Source organism: Megalops cyprinoides, chromosome 9 (assembly GCF_013368585.1).
Source record: "Megalops cyprinoides isolate fMegCyp1 chromosome 9, fMegCyp1.pri, whole genome shotgun sequence".
In the NCBI taxonomy this organism is placed as follows: Eukaryota; Metazoa; Chordata; class Actinopteri; order Elopiformes; family Megalopidae; genus Megalops; species Megalops cyprinoides.
The window spans coordinates 7,505,265-7,520,833 of record NC_050591.1 but is presented as its reverse complement, the minus strand read 5'-3'; the positions used below and the strand labels follow the sequence as shown (position 1 = coordinate 7,520,833).

The window sequence follows — 15,569 nt, the reverse complement described above, 5'->3', positions numbered from 1 at the left end:
CAAAAAGAAATCACATCAATGCTGGCAACAGACAGACAACCCGAGGCGACACAATGGGACAGTAACCAAGACGAAATCCACTGCCACTGTATGAGACGAGAGTAGCCTACTTGTTCTGCAACGTGTATCGAGTGAGTGAGCGCAATACACGAGTCCATATTTATCTACCATTCTGTGATCCGCTTGAGTTCGAGATGACTTTGTGCCTACATATTGTTATAAATGTCCATTCTATGTGAAAAGAATCAAGAATCAAGAAAAGAAAAAGACTGTAAAGACCAGCTCATTTGTACAACACACATTCATAGCATTTGATTGATGGATTTCGGTTTCAGTGACTTTACAAAGTAAAATAAAAGCATTAAAAGAACAATGAATCCCCTTCAATGTCCAATGCGTTGTGGCACTTCAGTACAGTACAGCTGCCAAGCAACTGAATAACATCCTTTAGAATCTATTAGAAGATTCACCATTAAACACAATCAAATAAAACAGATTGAAACAAACCAAACCCCTCCCTCCCCCATAAACACGTTTGCAGGCATTTCTTATCCAATATAATCCACCAGTAGTGTCAAATAAGTCATATATCTCTATAGACGCTATATGCTTTCTATAAATATGTGGTAATGTGGGCAAGATGTTTCATACAGTGTTGGGTCACTGGAGAGCTTTGGGTGCTGGGTGATTTAGGGAGAGGACACAGACAGAAAGAGGACCATTGTAACCAATGTGTCCAAGATGCAACCAGGGATCAGGGTGTTCAAAGGTCCCCTGTTTGTCTGTTGTTTCAGGCCATCCTGAAAAGTGAATTGTGAATTGTGTGAACTGGAGTTGCATTTTTTTTTTACCTCTTCCAACCCAGTGCATTCCATCACTGTTTGTGAGCCTTGTACAGGACCCCACAAACTGGGAAAGTGTCCTCTCTGTCTGTAACCCCACAGAGTTACCATGGGAAGTGCCGCAATGTCTCCTTCGGTTTAGCGCGTGGGCGAAAGTGGGGCGCGGGCGGCGGCCAAAACAGAGAATGAGTCAGAGAATCAGGTGATGAAGGAAAGCATTGGGACCGTTTTCTCTTTTTTGGCGGCCCCTCTCGTTTGACTGTGGTTAGCGTGAGCGGGAAAGCGGCCCATCTGTCCCTGGCGGGCGGCTGCCGTCGTCCCTGCGTCTTGTTTTTCAAGTCCCTCGCTGTTTCCGCTAAACCTGGAGACTTGAGTACTTCTGATGCGCTACATCGCTCTCCTCTCTGCGCTCCTGTCCCTTGATTTTAAAAATAAATAATTTCCACTTGGGGTTTCCTTCCACCTCAGTGTGCACATTACTCTCCATGCCTTCAAAAGGTAAAATGGAAAACAACAAAAAAGCGCTGCTTCTGTTAAAACAACTGCATAAACAAAGATGCTAATTCTTGTCTAGTTTTGTTTATTTTTTTATTCAGAAGGGGCAAGCACATCTGATTTTCCCTTTTTAAGTATGCATTCTTTTAAACTGTTTTATTATGAATTCCTTTAATTACATCCGTTATACTTTACTTTTCGTTGTTTTTTTTTTTTGTTCAAAGTCTGTTTTTTTCTGGACACATTGGGGATCATAAAGATCAGGGGTCAGTGGTCAAGGGGTGAGAGCTGGTATTATCATTCCTTCCTACACAGTCTGAAAGGCCTTGGTCTGGGCAGGGATCATGACAGGAGTGGCCCCCATCCTGGTCAGGTTGCTAGGACTGAGTTTAGGGGTGCCGGGCTCAGGGGTCTTGGGCACCACCTGTGTGTAGGCCGGGGGTGACTGGGGGAAGGTGGGGGGCTGTCCATTCTCCTTGAGAGCAGCCACGGCTGGAGGCCGGGGGCGGTGCCCGCGGGGGGCGCTGCTGTGCACCATGGACTGGGTGGAGGAGGCTCCAGAGCGGGAGCTCCCGGAACGGGAGGAAGAGAGCGAATTGGGCTTCACCAACTTCGCCTTGGGAGCTTCAGCGTCCTCCCTGCAGCGGGGAAAAGGGAGGCCAGAGACATCAGTGGAACCCCAAACAACATGAACTACATTCCTTGCTGTCCCTGCTCAAGCCTCAACAATAGCCACTCTCAATGAATATTCACAAACAGAAAGATCTAATGCCAATCATAGTCCCGAACGATTCAGTGTTATGGGAGATCCATGTGCAGCAACAGTGGCTACGTCTTGCTTCTGGTGAATATCCACAAGAGTCTCACTTCATCTAATCTCTTTGCGGTTGGCCATGCAGGGACTTCCAGGAACTTTAAATGTAAAGTGCAGAGCATCTGATGTCTCCTGAGTGCTGCTTAGGTCCAGCTCTACTCATTACAGTACATTGTTCACCTCATACTTTCACCTAAATACATCTCATTAGACTCAGACAGTGTAATGGGTCATCCTCCCTCTGCAGGGCGACTCAACCCTGGTCCTGCAGGGCAACAGTGTTTGCAGCTATCTGCTCTCCTTTGACCTACCCTGTGATGAAACAGGTCATTGATTTGATTGACCCGCTACAGATTCTCTCCCCAGTTCCGAGAGTGTTAGCGGTATAAACCAGTGTTTCTCACACGCATTCTGGTTCTCGTTACAACTGAACACTCTGTTAATTAGGTTTGATCGAGTCACTAATTGAACGCTGATCTGGACTTGACATCGTTTCACAAGTACTGGCTGTTTGGTCTTTGTGAAAGCTATGGGCTTGTTGGAAATATGTTTGTTCTACCACAAGGATACAAATAAAGGTGTAAAAAGCTATTTTTGTGAGCCCTTTAAACAACAACAAACAAAAATAGAGTGAAAACAGAAATGTGTTTATCTTGAGACAACTGGAGGTATCAGTTATAACTGGAGTTATTAAACAGGACATGTAACAAGTTACAACTTGAATTAATTAGGCTTAATTAATACAGCTGACCCAAATTTGTTCAAGGGTGTAAAGGGTGCAAGTGCAAACACAACTCCAACAGCAGTTTTCTTATGCAAATAATTTATAGCAGATTAATGTAAGATATGTAGATATGTAAAATCCTGATTAGCATTTGATAAATATCTGAAGTAAGATAAAAGTCATAGCCCCTCGTTCTTCTCTAGTGTGCTGTTGCAAAGCATTTCAATAGCTAATAGCTGGGTTTCATCAACCCCTCAAAAAAAGAAACACATCTCACCACATACAAAAAAGCCCCTGGAAAGCTAATGATGTCAACAGGAAATAAACAGCTTGTTCAGTCTTAACCATCTCCCTCCTCAAGGGCCTGCATTATTTACCCACAGTTGTCCCCCCCCCCCCCACCTGCATAATTCATTTTAACACTCGCAAATGAGCAGAAACACTGACTCTAAACTGTAACAGAAACTGTTTATGCTGCTAACAAGAAGAGCCATCAGCAACCCCATGCATAATGGAGGATGGCTGGATGGGTAGAGTGGGGGGATTTGGGAGTTTGTCCAAATCGGGATGCCCAGGGTGGTGAGCTGTATGGAGAGCCTGGGGCCCAGAGACTGGTAGAGGGATAGAGAGTGGGCATTCATGACCACCAAAATGGGTGGCGCAATAGTATCAGTTCTTGGAACAGTAATGACCTAAGATGATGCAATTCCTAATGATAATCTTAAATTTAATAATTAAATATCAAATTCAATAATATCTTAACTATTGTTTCTCAGAGTCCAGGGGAAATTAGTTTATTTGAAATTACTGAGCCAGTTTGCTATGGAGGACAAAGTTTAACCCAAAGATTGGGTTCATGTGAGTCAGTGATTGACAGCACATGGGATCGGCAGCTATGATGGGAGTCACTGAGCTCTGCTCTCATGTGCCACGGCCCTACAAGGGACAGGGGTGGCGCTGCCGTGTGAAAGGAAGCAGACCTGATCTCATTGGGTGTTTCCTCCTCCTCATACTTCTTCTTCTCTTTCTTGCGGAAGACCAACCAGATGATGAGGATGATGAGGAGGACCCCGAAGGACACACCCACCATGGCTCCTGCAACCACACCCATTCCCCGCACATCTGTGGACACAGCAGGGAGAGCTCAAGGTTACTGCACACACACACACACACACACACACACACGAGCATATACTAACACACACCCACACATACACGTACATACATGCATGTGTACGTATGCAGAGAAGCATACCTTTCTTTAAACATTACACATCATATAAACTTTACACATTACTACCGAGACGCCTACAATCATATCTCTTTTGTTGCTGTGTAAACACAACTCAGTCAGTGCTTTTCTTTCATCTACTGTTTTCTCTTTCAGCCATTACACACCTATAGTGTGTATAAATCATCGTCTACAGTGTGAATAAATCATCCATGAAATGGTATGTTGCCACTGATTGTTATTATTTGGAAGCTCACAAAAATACCACTCCTTTTGCATAGCAGATGGTTGCACTGTGTATTAAACAATTTTCTTTCAGTGAAGCACTATTGATGCAGCATCTCAAACAGGTGAAGCTACGTGCTGTGCAGGATATCAAATTGTTCCACACTGTAATCCTTGACCTCTGTGTGCATTGCGAAAAATCATGGTGACGCTGAAAAATGGCTGTTTGAGTGGAACCAGCGCGTATTGGTTGGCGTGTCCAGTCCCAGCGGAGAGTCACTGAGTCAGTGGGGAAGATGAAATCATTTAGTTTTTATTCCTGCTGACCTCTGGAACCCCCGCTGATCCATCACCGCCACAGCACTGCGGTGGGCGGAGCCTGGTACTCACAGTGCATGGGGACCTCGATGAGGCAGTTCTCCTCCCCCACGTCGTTGCTGGCTGTGCACCTGTAGATGCCTGTGCTGTCCTGCGTCAGGTTCCTCAGGGTTACAATCTCAGGGTTCTTCAAATCTGGGGAAGAGATTTTTTGGTGGGGTTGCATTTGCATTACCACTACAATTACTAGTGCATCATTACTACATCTACTACTACCGCACAACTGCTAAAACCAGCACTGGTACTTCTAAGACTGTATTACCATTGTACCACAACTCCTGTATGGTTACTCCTACTGCTACTGTATTGTTTTGTTGCCCAATAATACTTGAAAAAACACAGTGTATGAGGAGGGAAACAGTGCATTTTACAGAGCAGACAGCTTAGATTAAGGTGTCCACATGCGTGAGAACTGCTGACGGTTGACTGAGGCCAAACCTGACTAAGGTTTCTTTGTTAAACCAAGCCTGTATCCATCTGTCAGTCTGATTCATCGCACTCTGAGACCCGGAGCAGAGGAGATGAACTGACAAGTGTTTATCTTGGCCCCCGAGAAGCATTATGGATCCTGGGAGCGCTTTGATTGAAGAGGGACGAGTCCGTTCCCGGAACAGAAGCGGGGAGAGAGAGTTCATCTGGGAGGATAACGCAGCCTTACTGAGCGAGAGGGCCGTGCACCCGCCGGCCAGGACGGCCGCGTGTTTGTTGTGTGTCCCACATGATAATTAGAGGACGGTGATAAATAATGCCGGATGCCAATATGCTTTATCGCCCAATGAAAACTAATTAGTCCAAACAGGTGTTGTTTTATAGAGGTCATTAATCCTTCAGCTTTAGCCGCACCTATGCCAATGGCAGCGTGATGGATCTAGTCAGGTGAGGTTAAGAGAAAAATATGTGCTGAGAATCAAACACAGCAGTGCTGGGATGCTGTATGCCCCTGGGGGCAATGTGTCAAGAAGAGGTATGGCATTGAGAATTACACTCTTATAGAGCTCAATGACTGGGCTAAACCATTGCTTCTGTTGCTGCTGTTTAAAATGTTCTTCTATGTCAGGATGTCCCATATGTGGTAGGCGTGTAATGTTACATCAATTCACATTGATGCATTGATACAACAGCAACAGCTATATCGATGCTGCATGTCAGAATCGACCCCTAACATTGATTTTTTTTCATTTATTTATTTTTCTTCATGTTAATGCAGCAATTCAGGTGAAACTCGAAAGCTTGTGACAGTCGTAGTTATCATTCAACGCTGAATGTCATTTCAATGGCATGTAATGAACTAATGCTTAGATGCTCTATACTTCTTTAAAAGCATGGCATAATTTTAAGGTTGAATCATTGTATTGAAATGTATCATATCTAGTTGCATCGAAGTGAATTCTTAGATATATACCAATATATTGTTTCATTGCTTAGGGGTTGACATTGGATTGTATGATTGTTAAGCCGGAGGTTAGTAATATGTACATAAACGGACAGCTCACCTATGAGTGTGAATGGGGGCAGCTTCCCCACATTCTTGCCCTTGTCCAGGACACGCTCCCACTTGTAGTGAATGGGCTCAGAACCATCGGCGGACTTGCAGCTCAGCTTCACATCGCTGCCCTCCAGGAGCCGTCCCTCCATCCAGCACCGAGGCTTCGAGGGCTTCACTGCGGGAGAGCCACAAGGGGGCACTGTTACCGAGCGCTCCACAAACACAACCGATCTGAGGGGGACACTGACACGGCTGTGACTCAGACCTCAAGAAGAGCCCCGCTATTTTTCAGTAGGGGCTCAGAAACACCCACCCCACTGTCAGCCACCCCCATGTTGATCCAAACACCCCCTGACACCCGAACCCACACCAATCAGCCAACTGCCTCCCTCTCTCATTTGGTCGAAAGAGTAAGCATTCTGCCTATGTGATTCAGCTGAAGTGATGCAGTCGGGGGGGGTTGAAGAAAGAGGTGACGCCAGGCCTTCCACAGTGAATCTTGTGGCTCTGTCAGGATCGCTTGCATTGCTCCTCGGTGGTGGCCAGCGGGTCCGCTGCCAAACCATTATCTCCGCGTTGAAAAAGAAAAATGCAAATGCTCGTCTCTCGGAATCGGAAGTGTCACGGCAAAGCTGTGGGCAATTTGTAAAAATATAGCCGTTAACTCACTGCAACGTCTTTATGGGCAAGAAAAGGGAAGGAGAGATTAAGAGACCGTTCCATTACAAAACCAATAACTGCATTAAACTAATCTCCCGTGGTGTTTCAATAAATTGTTCTGTTCCAGGAGTCGAGCTCGACAGAGGTCCTACGTCTCCCACCCCGACATCCAAGTGGATTTGTGGTTATTTCTGGGTTTTTGACTTGCTGTTCTTGCTCAAAGCCAGGCTGTTTCTGAGCAGAGCTGAGAGGTCTGAAAACGTTCCTCGTGTTCTCGTGTCCAGAGAAAAAAAAAAAAAGAAAAACAAGACAAAGGTTGCTTCACTTCAATCACTCCAACCCCACCGGCAGAGTAATGTCTGCGTTTTCATAACAATGGAAATCCGACAGTTGCCATAAGACTTTGACTGAAAAAGTCGAAGACAGATTTAACCAAAGTATTAAATCAGTTTTAAGAGGAACGTCTGGAATTCATTAGTGATGACAGCGAATGTGTTGTTGTCGAGGGAGAAATGTAGTGTTGAAACTGTCCAGAAGATAATCTGTTTCTTTTAGCCACCATTTTAGGACACAAGCATTCTAACCCCCCCGCCTCTAGACTATGAGTGTGACAGTGTCTTCCAGTCTTGGTCCTGGGGGCTCATTCTGTGTGCTGACTTTCATTGCATCTGAACCCTCCATTAAGTAAGATTGATTGAGCTGCCTGGTGTGCACTGATTTGATTTGACATTGCTTAAAAAGTATTGACTGTTAATACTTTATTAAAGATATGGGTTGCTGGAACTCTTCATTCTAACAAAGGAACCCAAGTAAAGGTAATTATGTAGGTTATTTCAATTCATTTAAGCCCCTTAAATAAATAACTCAGACAAGTATTGGTTTTTATTAAAAATTTGATCGATTGGGCCCAGAACAATTATTTGAACCATCCATTAAGTTGAGGTCTCAATGGTCTCAAATTCAGATATTAACAATATTATATTATGAGACAGCTGCCCAAAATTTATTGTGATTAATAAAACATGTTGAATCAACATGTTTATCTTTTGATTTGCACAAACACACCTCCAACATCATAATCCTTGCACAAAGAATGTGCAGCAGATTGAATGTGGAGATGCCAAGAAAAGACGAGTGCTACATGCTACATGCTTCCGTCAGACCCGGGAAATGAGATAACTCAGCAAACATGATGTGCCAACAGCACCAGGCCTGCCAAACACCAGCCTATGAATTACATGATTCACGTAGATGTGGTCTGGTCATAGTTACAAAAGGAAGAAGATGGTTATTAAGGACAGGTGTTAATTCCAAAGGTAAATGTATTCCAAACAGGTTAAAAACAGTAAAAAAGAGATGAATATATGTACTCAAAATGCCGTGAGACATGGCTGACCAACAATACCCGCAACAACAATATTGATCGGCTGGTGGGCCTCAAGCAACCGCTAAAAATAGGAACGAATACATTGGAACCAAATCAATTACCCATCAATTATTTCGCTGATACAGCCAGGGTGCACATACCCAGCACGATGAGGTTGACCGTGCCCCAGTGGTACTTCCCGCCGCTCTTGACCTTGCAGCTGTACTCCCCGGAGTCGGTCAGCATGAGGTCACTGATGAGCAGGGAGGCGTCCCCCTTCAGGTAGTCCCCCGCGAAGAACAGCCGGCTCTGCTCACTCTCGTTCTGGACGTACACCGTGCCCCCAAAGTACGTGATCACCTGACGGAGGAGCATGACGTTAAAAAAAAAAATCCCACAATGCCTTTCGTTGCCGGTTTTGAGTACAATACACTCCCAACGGTGTTGCGCAAGCGCTGGATGTGGGACGAGCCCTGTGACTGAAGCAGCCGTGTGTTTTGTGGTTGCAGAGGCGTCACAGCATTTACTCCCAGTTAGACACCAACACACCGCTGCACTGCACTGTCACCGCGACTCACCCTAACCAGTCACCACATTCTACTGACTAACAGACAGGGAAGACAGCAAAGAGGGAGAAATAGAAAAGAGATGACAGGGTGAGGGGTGAGAGCTGACAGAGGTGGAACAGGGAGAGAGAGAGTGAGAGATAGAGAGAGAGTGAGAATGAAACCCATTCATGTTTTTTTTTTTTTGGTAAGTTCATGTCTAAATGTTGTACATTTTATATAATTACCATATGTTATTTCTGTTGGTACTTTTGGGAAGATGTACCGTGTATTGTATTTCAAGCCAATAAAGTTTTGTCAGAGAGAGATTAGAGTAAGAGAGATAGGTAGAGAGAGAGAGACAGACAGACAGACAGACAGGCAGAGAGAGAGTGAGAGAGATAGAGACAGAGAGAGCGAGTGTGAGAGAGGGAGATACAGAGAGAGAGGGAGAGAGAGAGAGAGAGAGAGAGAGAGACAGAGAGAGAGATAGAGAGGGAGAGGCAGCAGTCCTCACCTCAACAGCCCCCCTGCAGCCCTTAGTCATCCCGCGGTGGGAGAGTGCTAAACGCTGGTGCCACAGAGCATCAGGGCTGCGGGGGGCCTGTGTCCACCTGCATGCCTCTCCCGCACCGCCTGCCCACCCCGCGCAGACAGGCGCCGAGCGCCATCACCACCCACATGGGTAACCGCGAGGTCACGGTCTGCTCATCGCACTCACAGCGTCGGCTCTCCCCCACCCTCCTCCACTCTCCTCCTCTTCATCCTCTCACCGGCAGGCGTGGTGAGCACTGGAGCGGCTCCCAGAAGATGGCCACACCTGAAATGCCCAAGCTTTCTTCCTCCCTGGTTCACCGGGACCGACCCTACAGGGCCGCGTGTAGCTGCTGCTCTCAGTGACAGAGGCTAAACGCTGACAATCTGATCCCTCCCCTTTCGGCACGGCCTTCCCCCACGCTGAACAAAAGACTCATTTATTCATTCCACCATGGGCACAGTCTCATTCCTAATCAAATTTTCAGATGTTTGATTTTAATTAATGGCGCCTTCAATGTTATCTCAGAGCTAAGTATTAAATGCGACGTGCACATCGCTTTCTGAACTATCAAAGCATGAGACGCCTGTTCTGTTTCCCTCGCTCGTCTGTCTTCCTCACTGAATGAATTCTCAAAATGATAATCAACAGATTAGTTCTGTTAGAAGCAACTACCACAGAAAGGGGCCTCTCTCCTCTGATGGGCTGTGAGTATTTACAGTGTAAGCATTATCTGACATTATGAGTCATGTGACGAAAAACTCCTTGGAAACAGCTAGCGCATATCTTGATGTTTTATCAAGCACCACACAACATGACAGGGAAACGTTTCAGATTTTTGATGCCGAACTCTCCCGAGCAAACCAGACAGATTTGGAAGCTGTTTCCCCTGTTGCGCCAATGAAATTCAGCCACAGAAATGCAACCAGAGGCTTTAAACAGACCCGCTGGGGCTCTTTGTCATGGGCGAATCCCATGCTTAATAAGCTATGTCTCGGGAACGCCACAGCAAATCACGTCAGGGATCTTAATTCACAGAGATGAAGTGTGACTGGGAACGCTCCCGGTTGCCATGTTGTACTATGCGGATCCTCAGCCACAGAAACCGCCTCTGACCTGACCAGTGACAGATGTAATTTGACCAGGATACATTCTGGGTTGCCATGTTGCATGAGAGGAATCCTCTGCCACAGAAGATCCACCTATCATATCCATAATGGAGAATTTAACCCTTTTGCACGTAACTTATTTTATGCTATGTAGCATGCGTTACATTACATGGTATGTTTTCATTAGCGTTATTAAGCTTCTCATAGTTTTCACCGCCGCATTTGCTATATTTTTAAACATTAAATTGCTGTTTCCTCAAAGCTAAAATTAGATAGAATTTTCCCAATCTAGTGTCCCAATCTAATCGCACCAGTTTTAGTGTAAGCGCTAAATGGCTAATCACACCGGTGTAACCGTATGCACGAAAGGGTTAAAAGGGGGTGGAGTATCTGTTGAGATTGTGGATAGGAGTACAATGGAATCCACTTAAGAGCAGGCTGACTATGAGGAATCAATTTAAAGTAACTGCTCATGTTTTGACATATGATTGCAGCAGCATATTTGACAGAAGGTAAAAGAGAAAGATAGAGAGAGAGATAGATAGAGAGAAATGCCTTCTCACCACTCTTTGCTTGGAGTTGGGCTTTTGCAGGAGCCACTCGATGTCCAGCGTCTGGGGATCCGACTGCCAAAACTGGTGGTGGCACGGCAGGGTGGCATTGTCCCCCACCACCCTCTTCATCTCTGTCTGGGCCCACGCCGTCAGCAGGCTCAGCAGAACTGCCAGGAGAAACAGAACCGGGACCAGAACGTTTAGAACCAGGATCTTGGGGCGGGGGGCTTGTCGACACAACCTACAGGGCCGCTAGCATCCCAGCGGCGCCAAGCACGGGGGTCAACCCCTTAGAGGATGGCAGCGAGGGGGGTGGGATTAGGGGGAGGCGTCGGGGGGGATTTTCGACAACTTGGGTTCCCCGAGGGAGGAATACACCACCCCGCCCAGCTGGCAGGACGAAGGCGGCAAAGACAACACAGATGGCTCTGCATTCCTCTGGGCTTAGACTCGTAATGTACCAGATACTTCTGCTGTTTTTCCATTGAGTTATTCCACAGACACACTTGGCCGGAGAATGCCGAATGTCTCAGTATTCAGAATAATATTGATATTCCCACAGTGATAATTGTATACAATAACACAATAATGTTTCACCCCTTAGAATTATAAGTGTAGTAGACAGTCAGATTAGATAAATAGATAGATAGACAGTATATAGCACAAAGTGTACATACACCATGCGTTCATAGAGACATGTTGAATGGAAAGACCGACAGACCTATACTGAAAGCATGGAAAATTCTAGCGAGCCATCCAGCTAAACCAGAGTAGCCAGAGTCACATGCTGTGCTTGCTCAGGGCCGCGTGTGGTAACCAGCTCAGAGAGAGACCGATGTGGTCACTGCCCCCGACTTTAGCCAATGTTTCCCAGCATGCTTGGCATTGCTTCAGAGCCGGTGGAAAAAAGTAACCACTCCCACTCTTTCCGCTCTCCAAAGGGTTTACGTCATGGCGAATGAGTCATAACCCCAGTGCGATGCGCCACCCCTCCCCCCCACCCCCGTTACATGCCTCCCTTTCCCCTGCGTTCATATCGGTGGAAATCATATCGATCCCAGTCACTGTCCCCCGGCATCAGTCGTGATGTTAGACGGGACCCTCCGGCCTTCAATCCCGCCCACCGACAGCGGGTGAAATGGGAGAGCTGCGCTCTCTGACCTGCTAATGATCCTCCCTCTCCACACTCACGCTGCTGCCTGCTGTCCAGGGCTGCAGGGAGCTGCGGGTTCCACCCCACCGTCCAAGCAGAAAGCATTGCTCAGCAGAAAGGCCCGCCTGTCCGAGAACTCCCCTCCTATCGGTATTCCTGTTCATTACTTTTTAACGGCGGGATTTGCAGAGTCATTTATCTTTGCGCCGGCCGATATTGGTTTGGACGTCACGGAGGATCCCTGAGAAAGAGGGAGCGGAGCCCCCGGGGCTCGCCTGGCTGTCTCTGGGACAGGTCCCTAATTGCTTTTGGGACGAGAGGCCAGGTTCGACCGGAACTGTGTGGCCCAGGGAGCCTTACGTGACCGTGACGAAAATCTGTCCCAGGTTGGCGCCAAGGCAGTTTAGCCACGGTGTGCGTTTGCGCTCCCGCCTCTCCCCCAACCAGCTCCTCGCCCTCGGGGTGAACTCGGTGGGCGGGGTGGCAGGCGTGACATCGGTCCCCACATGTTCCTGTCCCTGTGAGACCTGGTGGAATCTTTTCATGTGAGAGATACAAGGAGCAAGCCAGGGACGGCATGTTCTCAAAGGACCGTCTAGCCTCCACACTGTATAGGAGCCAGATGGTATCTCCAAACAAACACACTGGGTGGCGAACATGTTGACAACATATTCATTTTTATTATATGGTCAAACAATATTGATACTGGAAATATTTATGACCTCTATAGGCAAAAAAAATTAACATAAAACTCACGTGGAAAAGAAACCTCATCACAAAATGACTTTGAAGTATAACCCATCAGAAGAAAATCAAAAGAAGTATTAGAAATTTCAAATACTGCTCAAACACAGGCAAAAGCTCTGAATGTGGATTTGAATGGTAACGTTTAACATCCTAGCCAAACAAGAGTTTGTGGTTTGGGAAGTGGGCTTTCTGCTTTTGTTTTCAAGCTTGTCTTGGTTGTTCCAGGATATGTGCGGCTTGCCTGTCTGAATGGGGTGAAAACCGCAAGGGTGAATTCCTTTTTATTCGTGATTTTGCGAGTGGGATTTTTCCCCTCTTAATGGGGATGAGGGGACGCACGCGACTCCTGAGCCAAAGCGCACGTTTCTGATCCTGCACAGCCCTCTTCAGACCCGGTCCTGTGTCGCTGTCCGCCCCGATCCCATTGTCCTCCAGTTTTCGGATTTTGAAACGAATCTCCTTTACATGCTAATGGCGCTTTTTAGAGTGGGAAGATTACAGAATTAGCCGAGCAGCCTATGCTATCGTCGAGGCAGAGAGGAGTCCCACTTTTGATGTCAGACATTGCAAGTCTGGGAGCACTGCTCTGCCAACTGTAAGCTAAACACCCCCCCCCCCCCCCCAAATCAGGAGCGCATTGGAATGTTATTTTTACCCACTGGAGCCCTCTGGAGAGTGTGCGGAACACAATGTTAAGGAGGCTCTCGAGTCTGAGTCCTGCAAACGGGGCACACGCGATAAGGTAGTTATGTTAATGGCCGCCGGCTCCGCCGAGCCCCGCTATTCAATCCATCTCTCTCTTTCCGTCCTCTCTGGTTTGTAATCAACAGCCGCCTGGCGTTTCTGGCCAGGCCCAGCTCTCGCCCAGCCCAGGCGGACGGAGAGGGGAATGGATGATAATTAACAAAAGGGAGCCTGAGCTACTTGGCTCGGGAGGAGATGGAGTGAGCGCAGGAACCAATTTCTATGAAAATGCCCTAGAGGGAGTTGTGCTCCAGTAAATTCGTCTCCCTACAGAATCCTGCAATCTTATTATAGCACAGCTGGTGGGACGCACCAGCCTGATATCCTTCACATCGCCCAAAGTCAAGCAGTGCGTCCCAGTCAGCACATTGCCTCCACCCGCTGCCCCAGCCGCTCACAATGCTCCTGACCTACAACTCCCACGGCTGAAAGAGCTCCAAGAAGGAAAAGTGAAACAGAACGCCTCTCTCTTTCACACTTTTTTTTTTAGACTCCCAATTACACCTTGCTTCTTTCAGATTTCACAATATACCCTGCAGACCCCCAACACAATTTTGTGACAACTGCCAGTACACCAGGTGCAGACAATTGAAGGTGCAGAGGGACATGCTTTGGGAAAGAGCTTTGGGTGCACTCATTTGGATTAATTCTGCTCATTTTTATGAATTCCGCGCTGTGGAAAAGCTCACATGAAGCCTACATGGTGGTAGCTGTAAATAAGCATTTTCATTTGACAAGGCACCATTCATAGACCTAAGTGGCTTCCAGGCCTGCAAAATACGCTAACACACGCAGTATCTGCATAATGGCAAACACACAGCCTCTCACCACAGTAACAATAAATCAGCCACCCTGTGCACTGTCCTGTGAACCAGCTCCTCTGAAATACGGGGCTCATTACACTTGTTTCATATCACAAATAAGTAACTCTCCACACCGTGGCCAGACAATGTGGCCGGCCTTGAAGCACAGAAAGAATTGCTCAGCCACGCCGTCCGGTATAAAACTTTACGCACTAAATCCACTGACAGTTCCATCGTGAGTGGAAAAAAAGAGGAGGGAGGCGGAGAGCATTACTCAAACAGCCCTGGGACACGGCGATAAACGCTTCTTCAGCTACCAAGCTCATTACGGGGAGGGTGTCCGTTTGGGAGCGGGAACACATGTAAAAGTCATCACTGCTGTTCCAGCGCCCTGCGCTGACGCGCGGCAGACATTCCCCGATTCGGTGACACACGGGGGAAAAAAAAGGAACTACAACTTCCTGAAATATTCAAAGGCCCGAGTCTAAATGCAGCATGGAGCTTTAAAACGTTATCTGAAATGAACCTACGCCAGAGTGTTTTCAGACTTTTCCGCTGTGGTTGTGTGTATTTGGATTGCGGCACAATTTTTTGATTGCACCACTCAGACTGTGAGAGGAAAGAATCTTCAGGGATGGACGGGGGCTGGAAGCGGGCTGGGGCATATGTCTTTCTCCTTTGTAATCTCAACGGGCTTGGAGGCTTTGAATGACAGACACTCTGCCACATCTGTAAAGTTCGCTCAGTCAAATACCTGTTCAGAGACGTCACTGCAAACTGACTGCGACATGAAAACCACACATTTCTGGCATTTTCAACTTTCAGGCTGTATCATGTATTAATGTGGTTGAGTTCTTTTTAATTCCTGTACCAAAGCTGTGGGAGTAAAATGGTCACACCCAACAACACGTAACCACACATCCCACCCCCACCCTTCCCCCAGCATGTTTTTTTTTAATGTCTGGTTGTTTGGGGTTGAAAAATGACTCTTTTCCCCTGTTAAAAATGGAGGCCTGTGTTTTCTGTGACTGGAGGCCCCACTTTGAAAGGATAAGGCCTGTAATCCTCTCTCGGCGGCGCTGGCAACCGAGGCCCCCCTCTCTCTGACAGGGAATTTTCTCCTTAGTGACTTCCAGCGCTATTAAATATCAGGACCAC

At 47.0% G+C, this 15,569-nt stretch overlaps 1 protein-coding gene across 1 annotated transcript in view; it reads right to left on the bottom strand.

The window, feature by feature from the left end:
* Positions 1-801: 801 nt before the first annotated feature.
* Positions 802-15,569, bottom strand: part of LOC118783589 (CXADR-like membrane protein) — a 51,274-nt gene continuing 36,506 nt past the window's right edge. Inside the window, exons 2-7 of the mRNA XM_036537527.1 lie at positions 10,974-11,131; positions 8,383-8,581; positions 6,203-6,370; positions 4,722-4,844; positions 3,856-3,997; positions 802-1,975 (exon numbers count right to left, since the gene is read on the bottom strand). Of these exons, the coding sequence (XP_036393420.1) occupies positions 1,645-1,975; positions 3,856-3,997; positions 4,722-4,844; positions 6,203-6,370; positions 8,383-8,581; positions 10,974-11,131 (1,121 nt within the window). The 3' untranslated portion in view covers positions 802-1,644. The remainder of the gene's footprint in view (positions 1,976-3,855; positions 3,998-4,721; positions 4,845-6,202; positions 6,371-8,382; positions 8,582-10,973; positions 11,132-15,569) is intronic.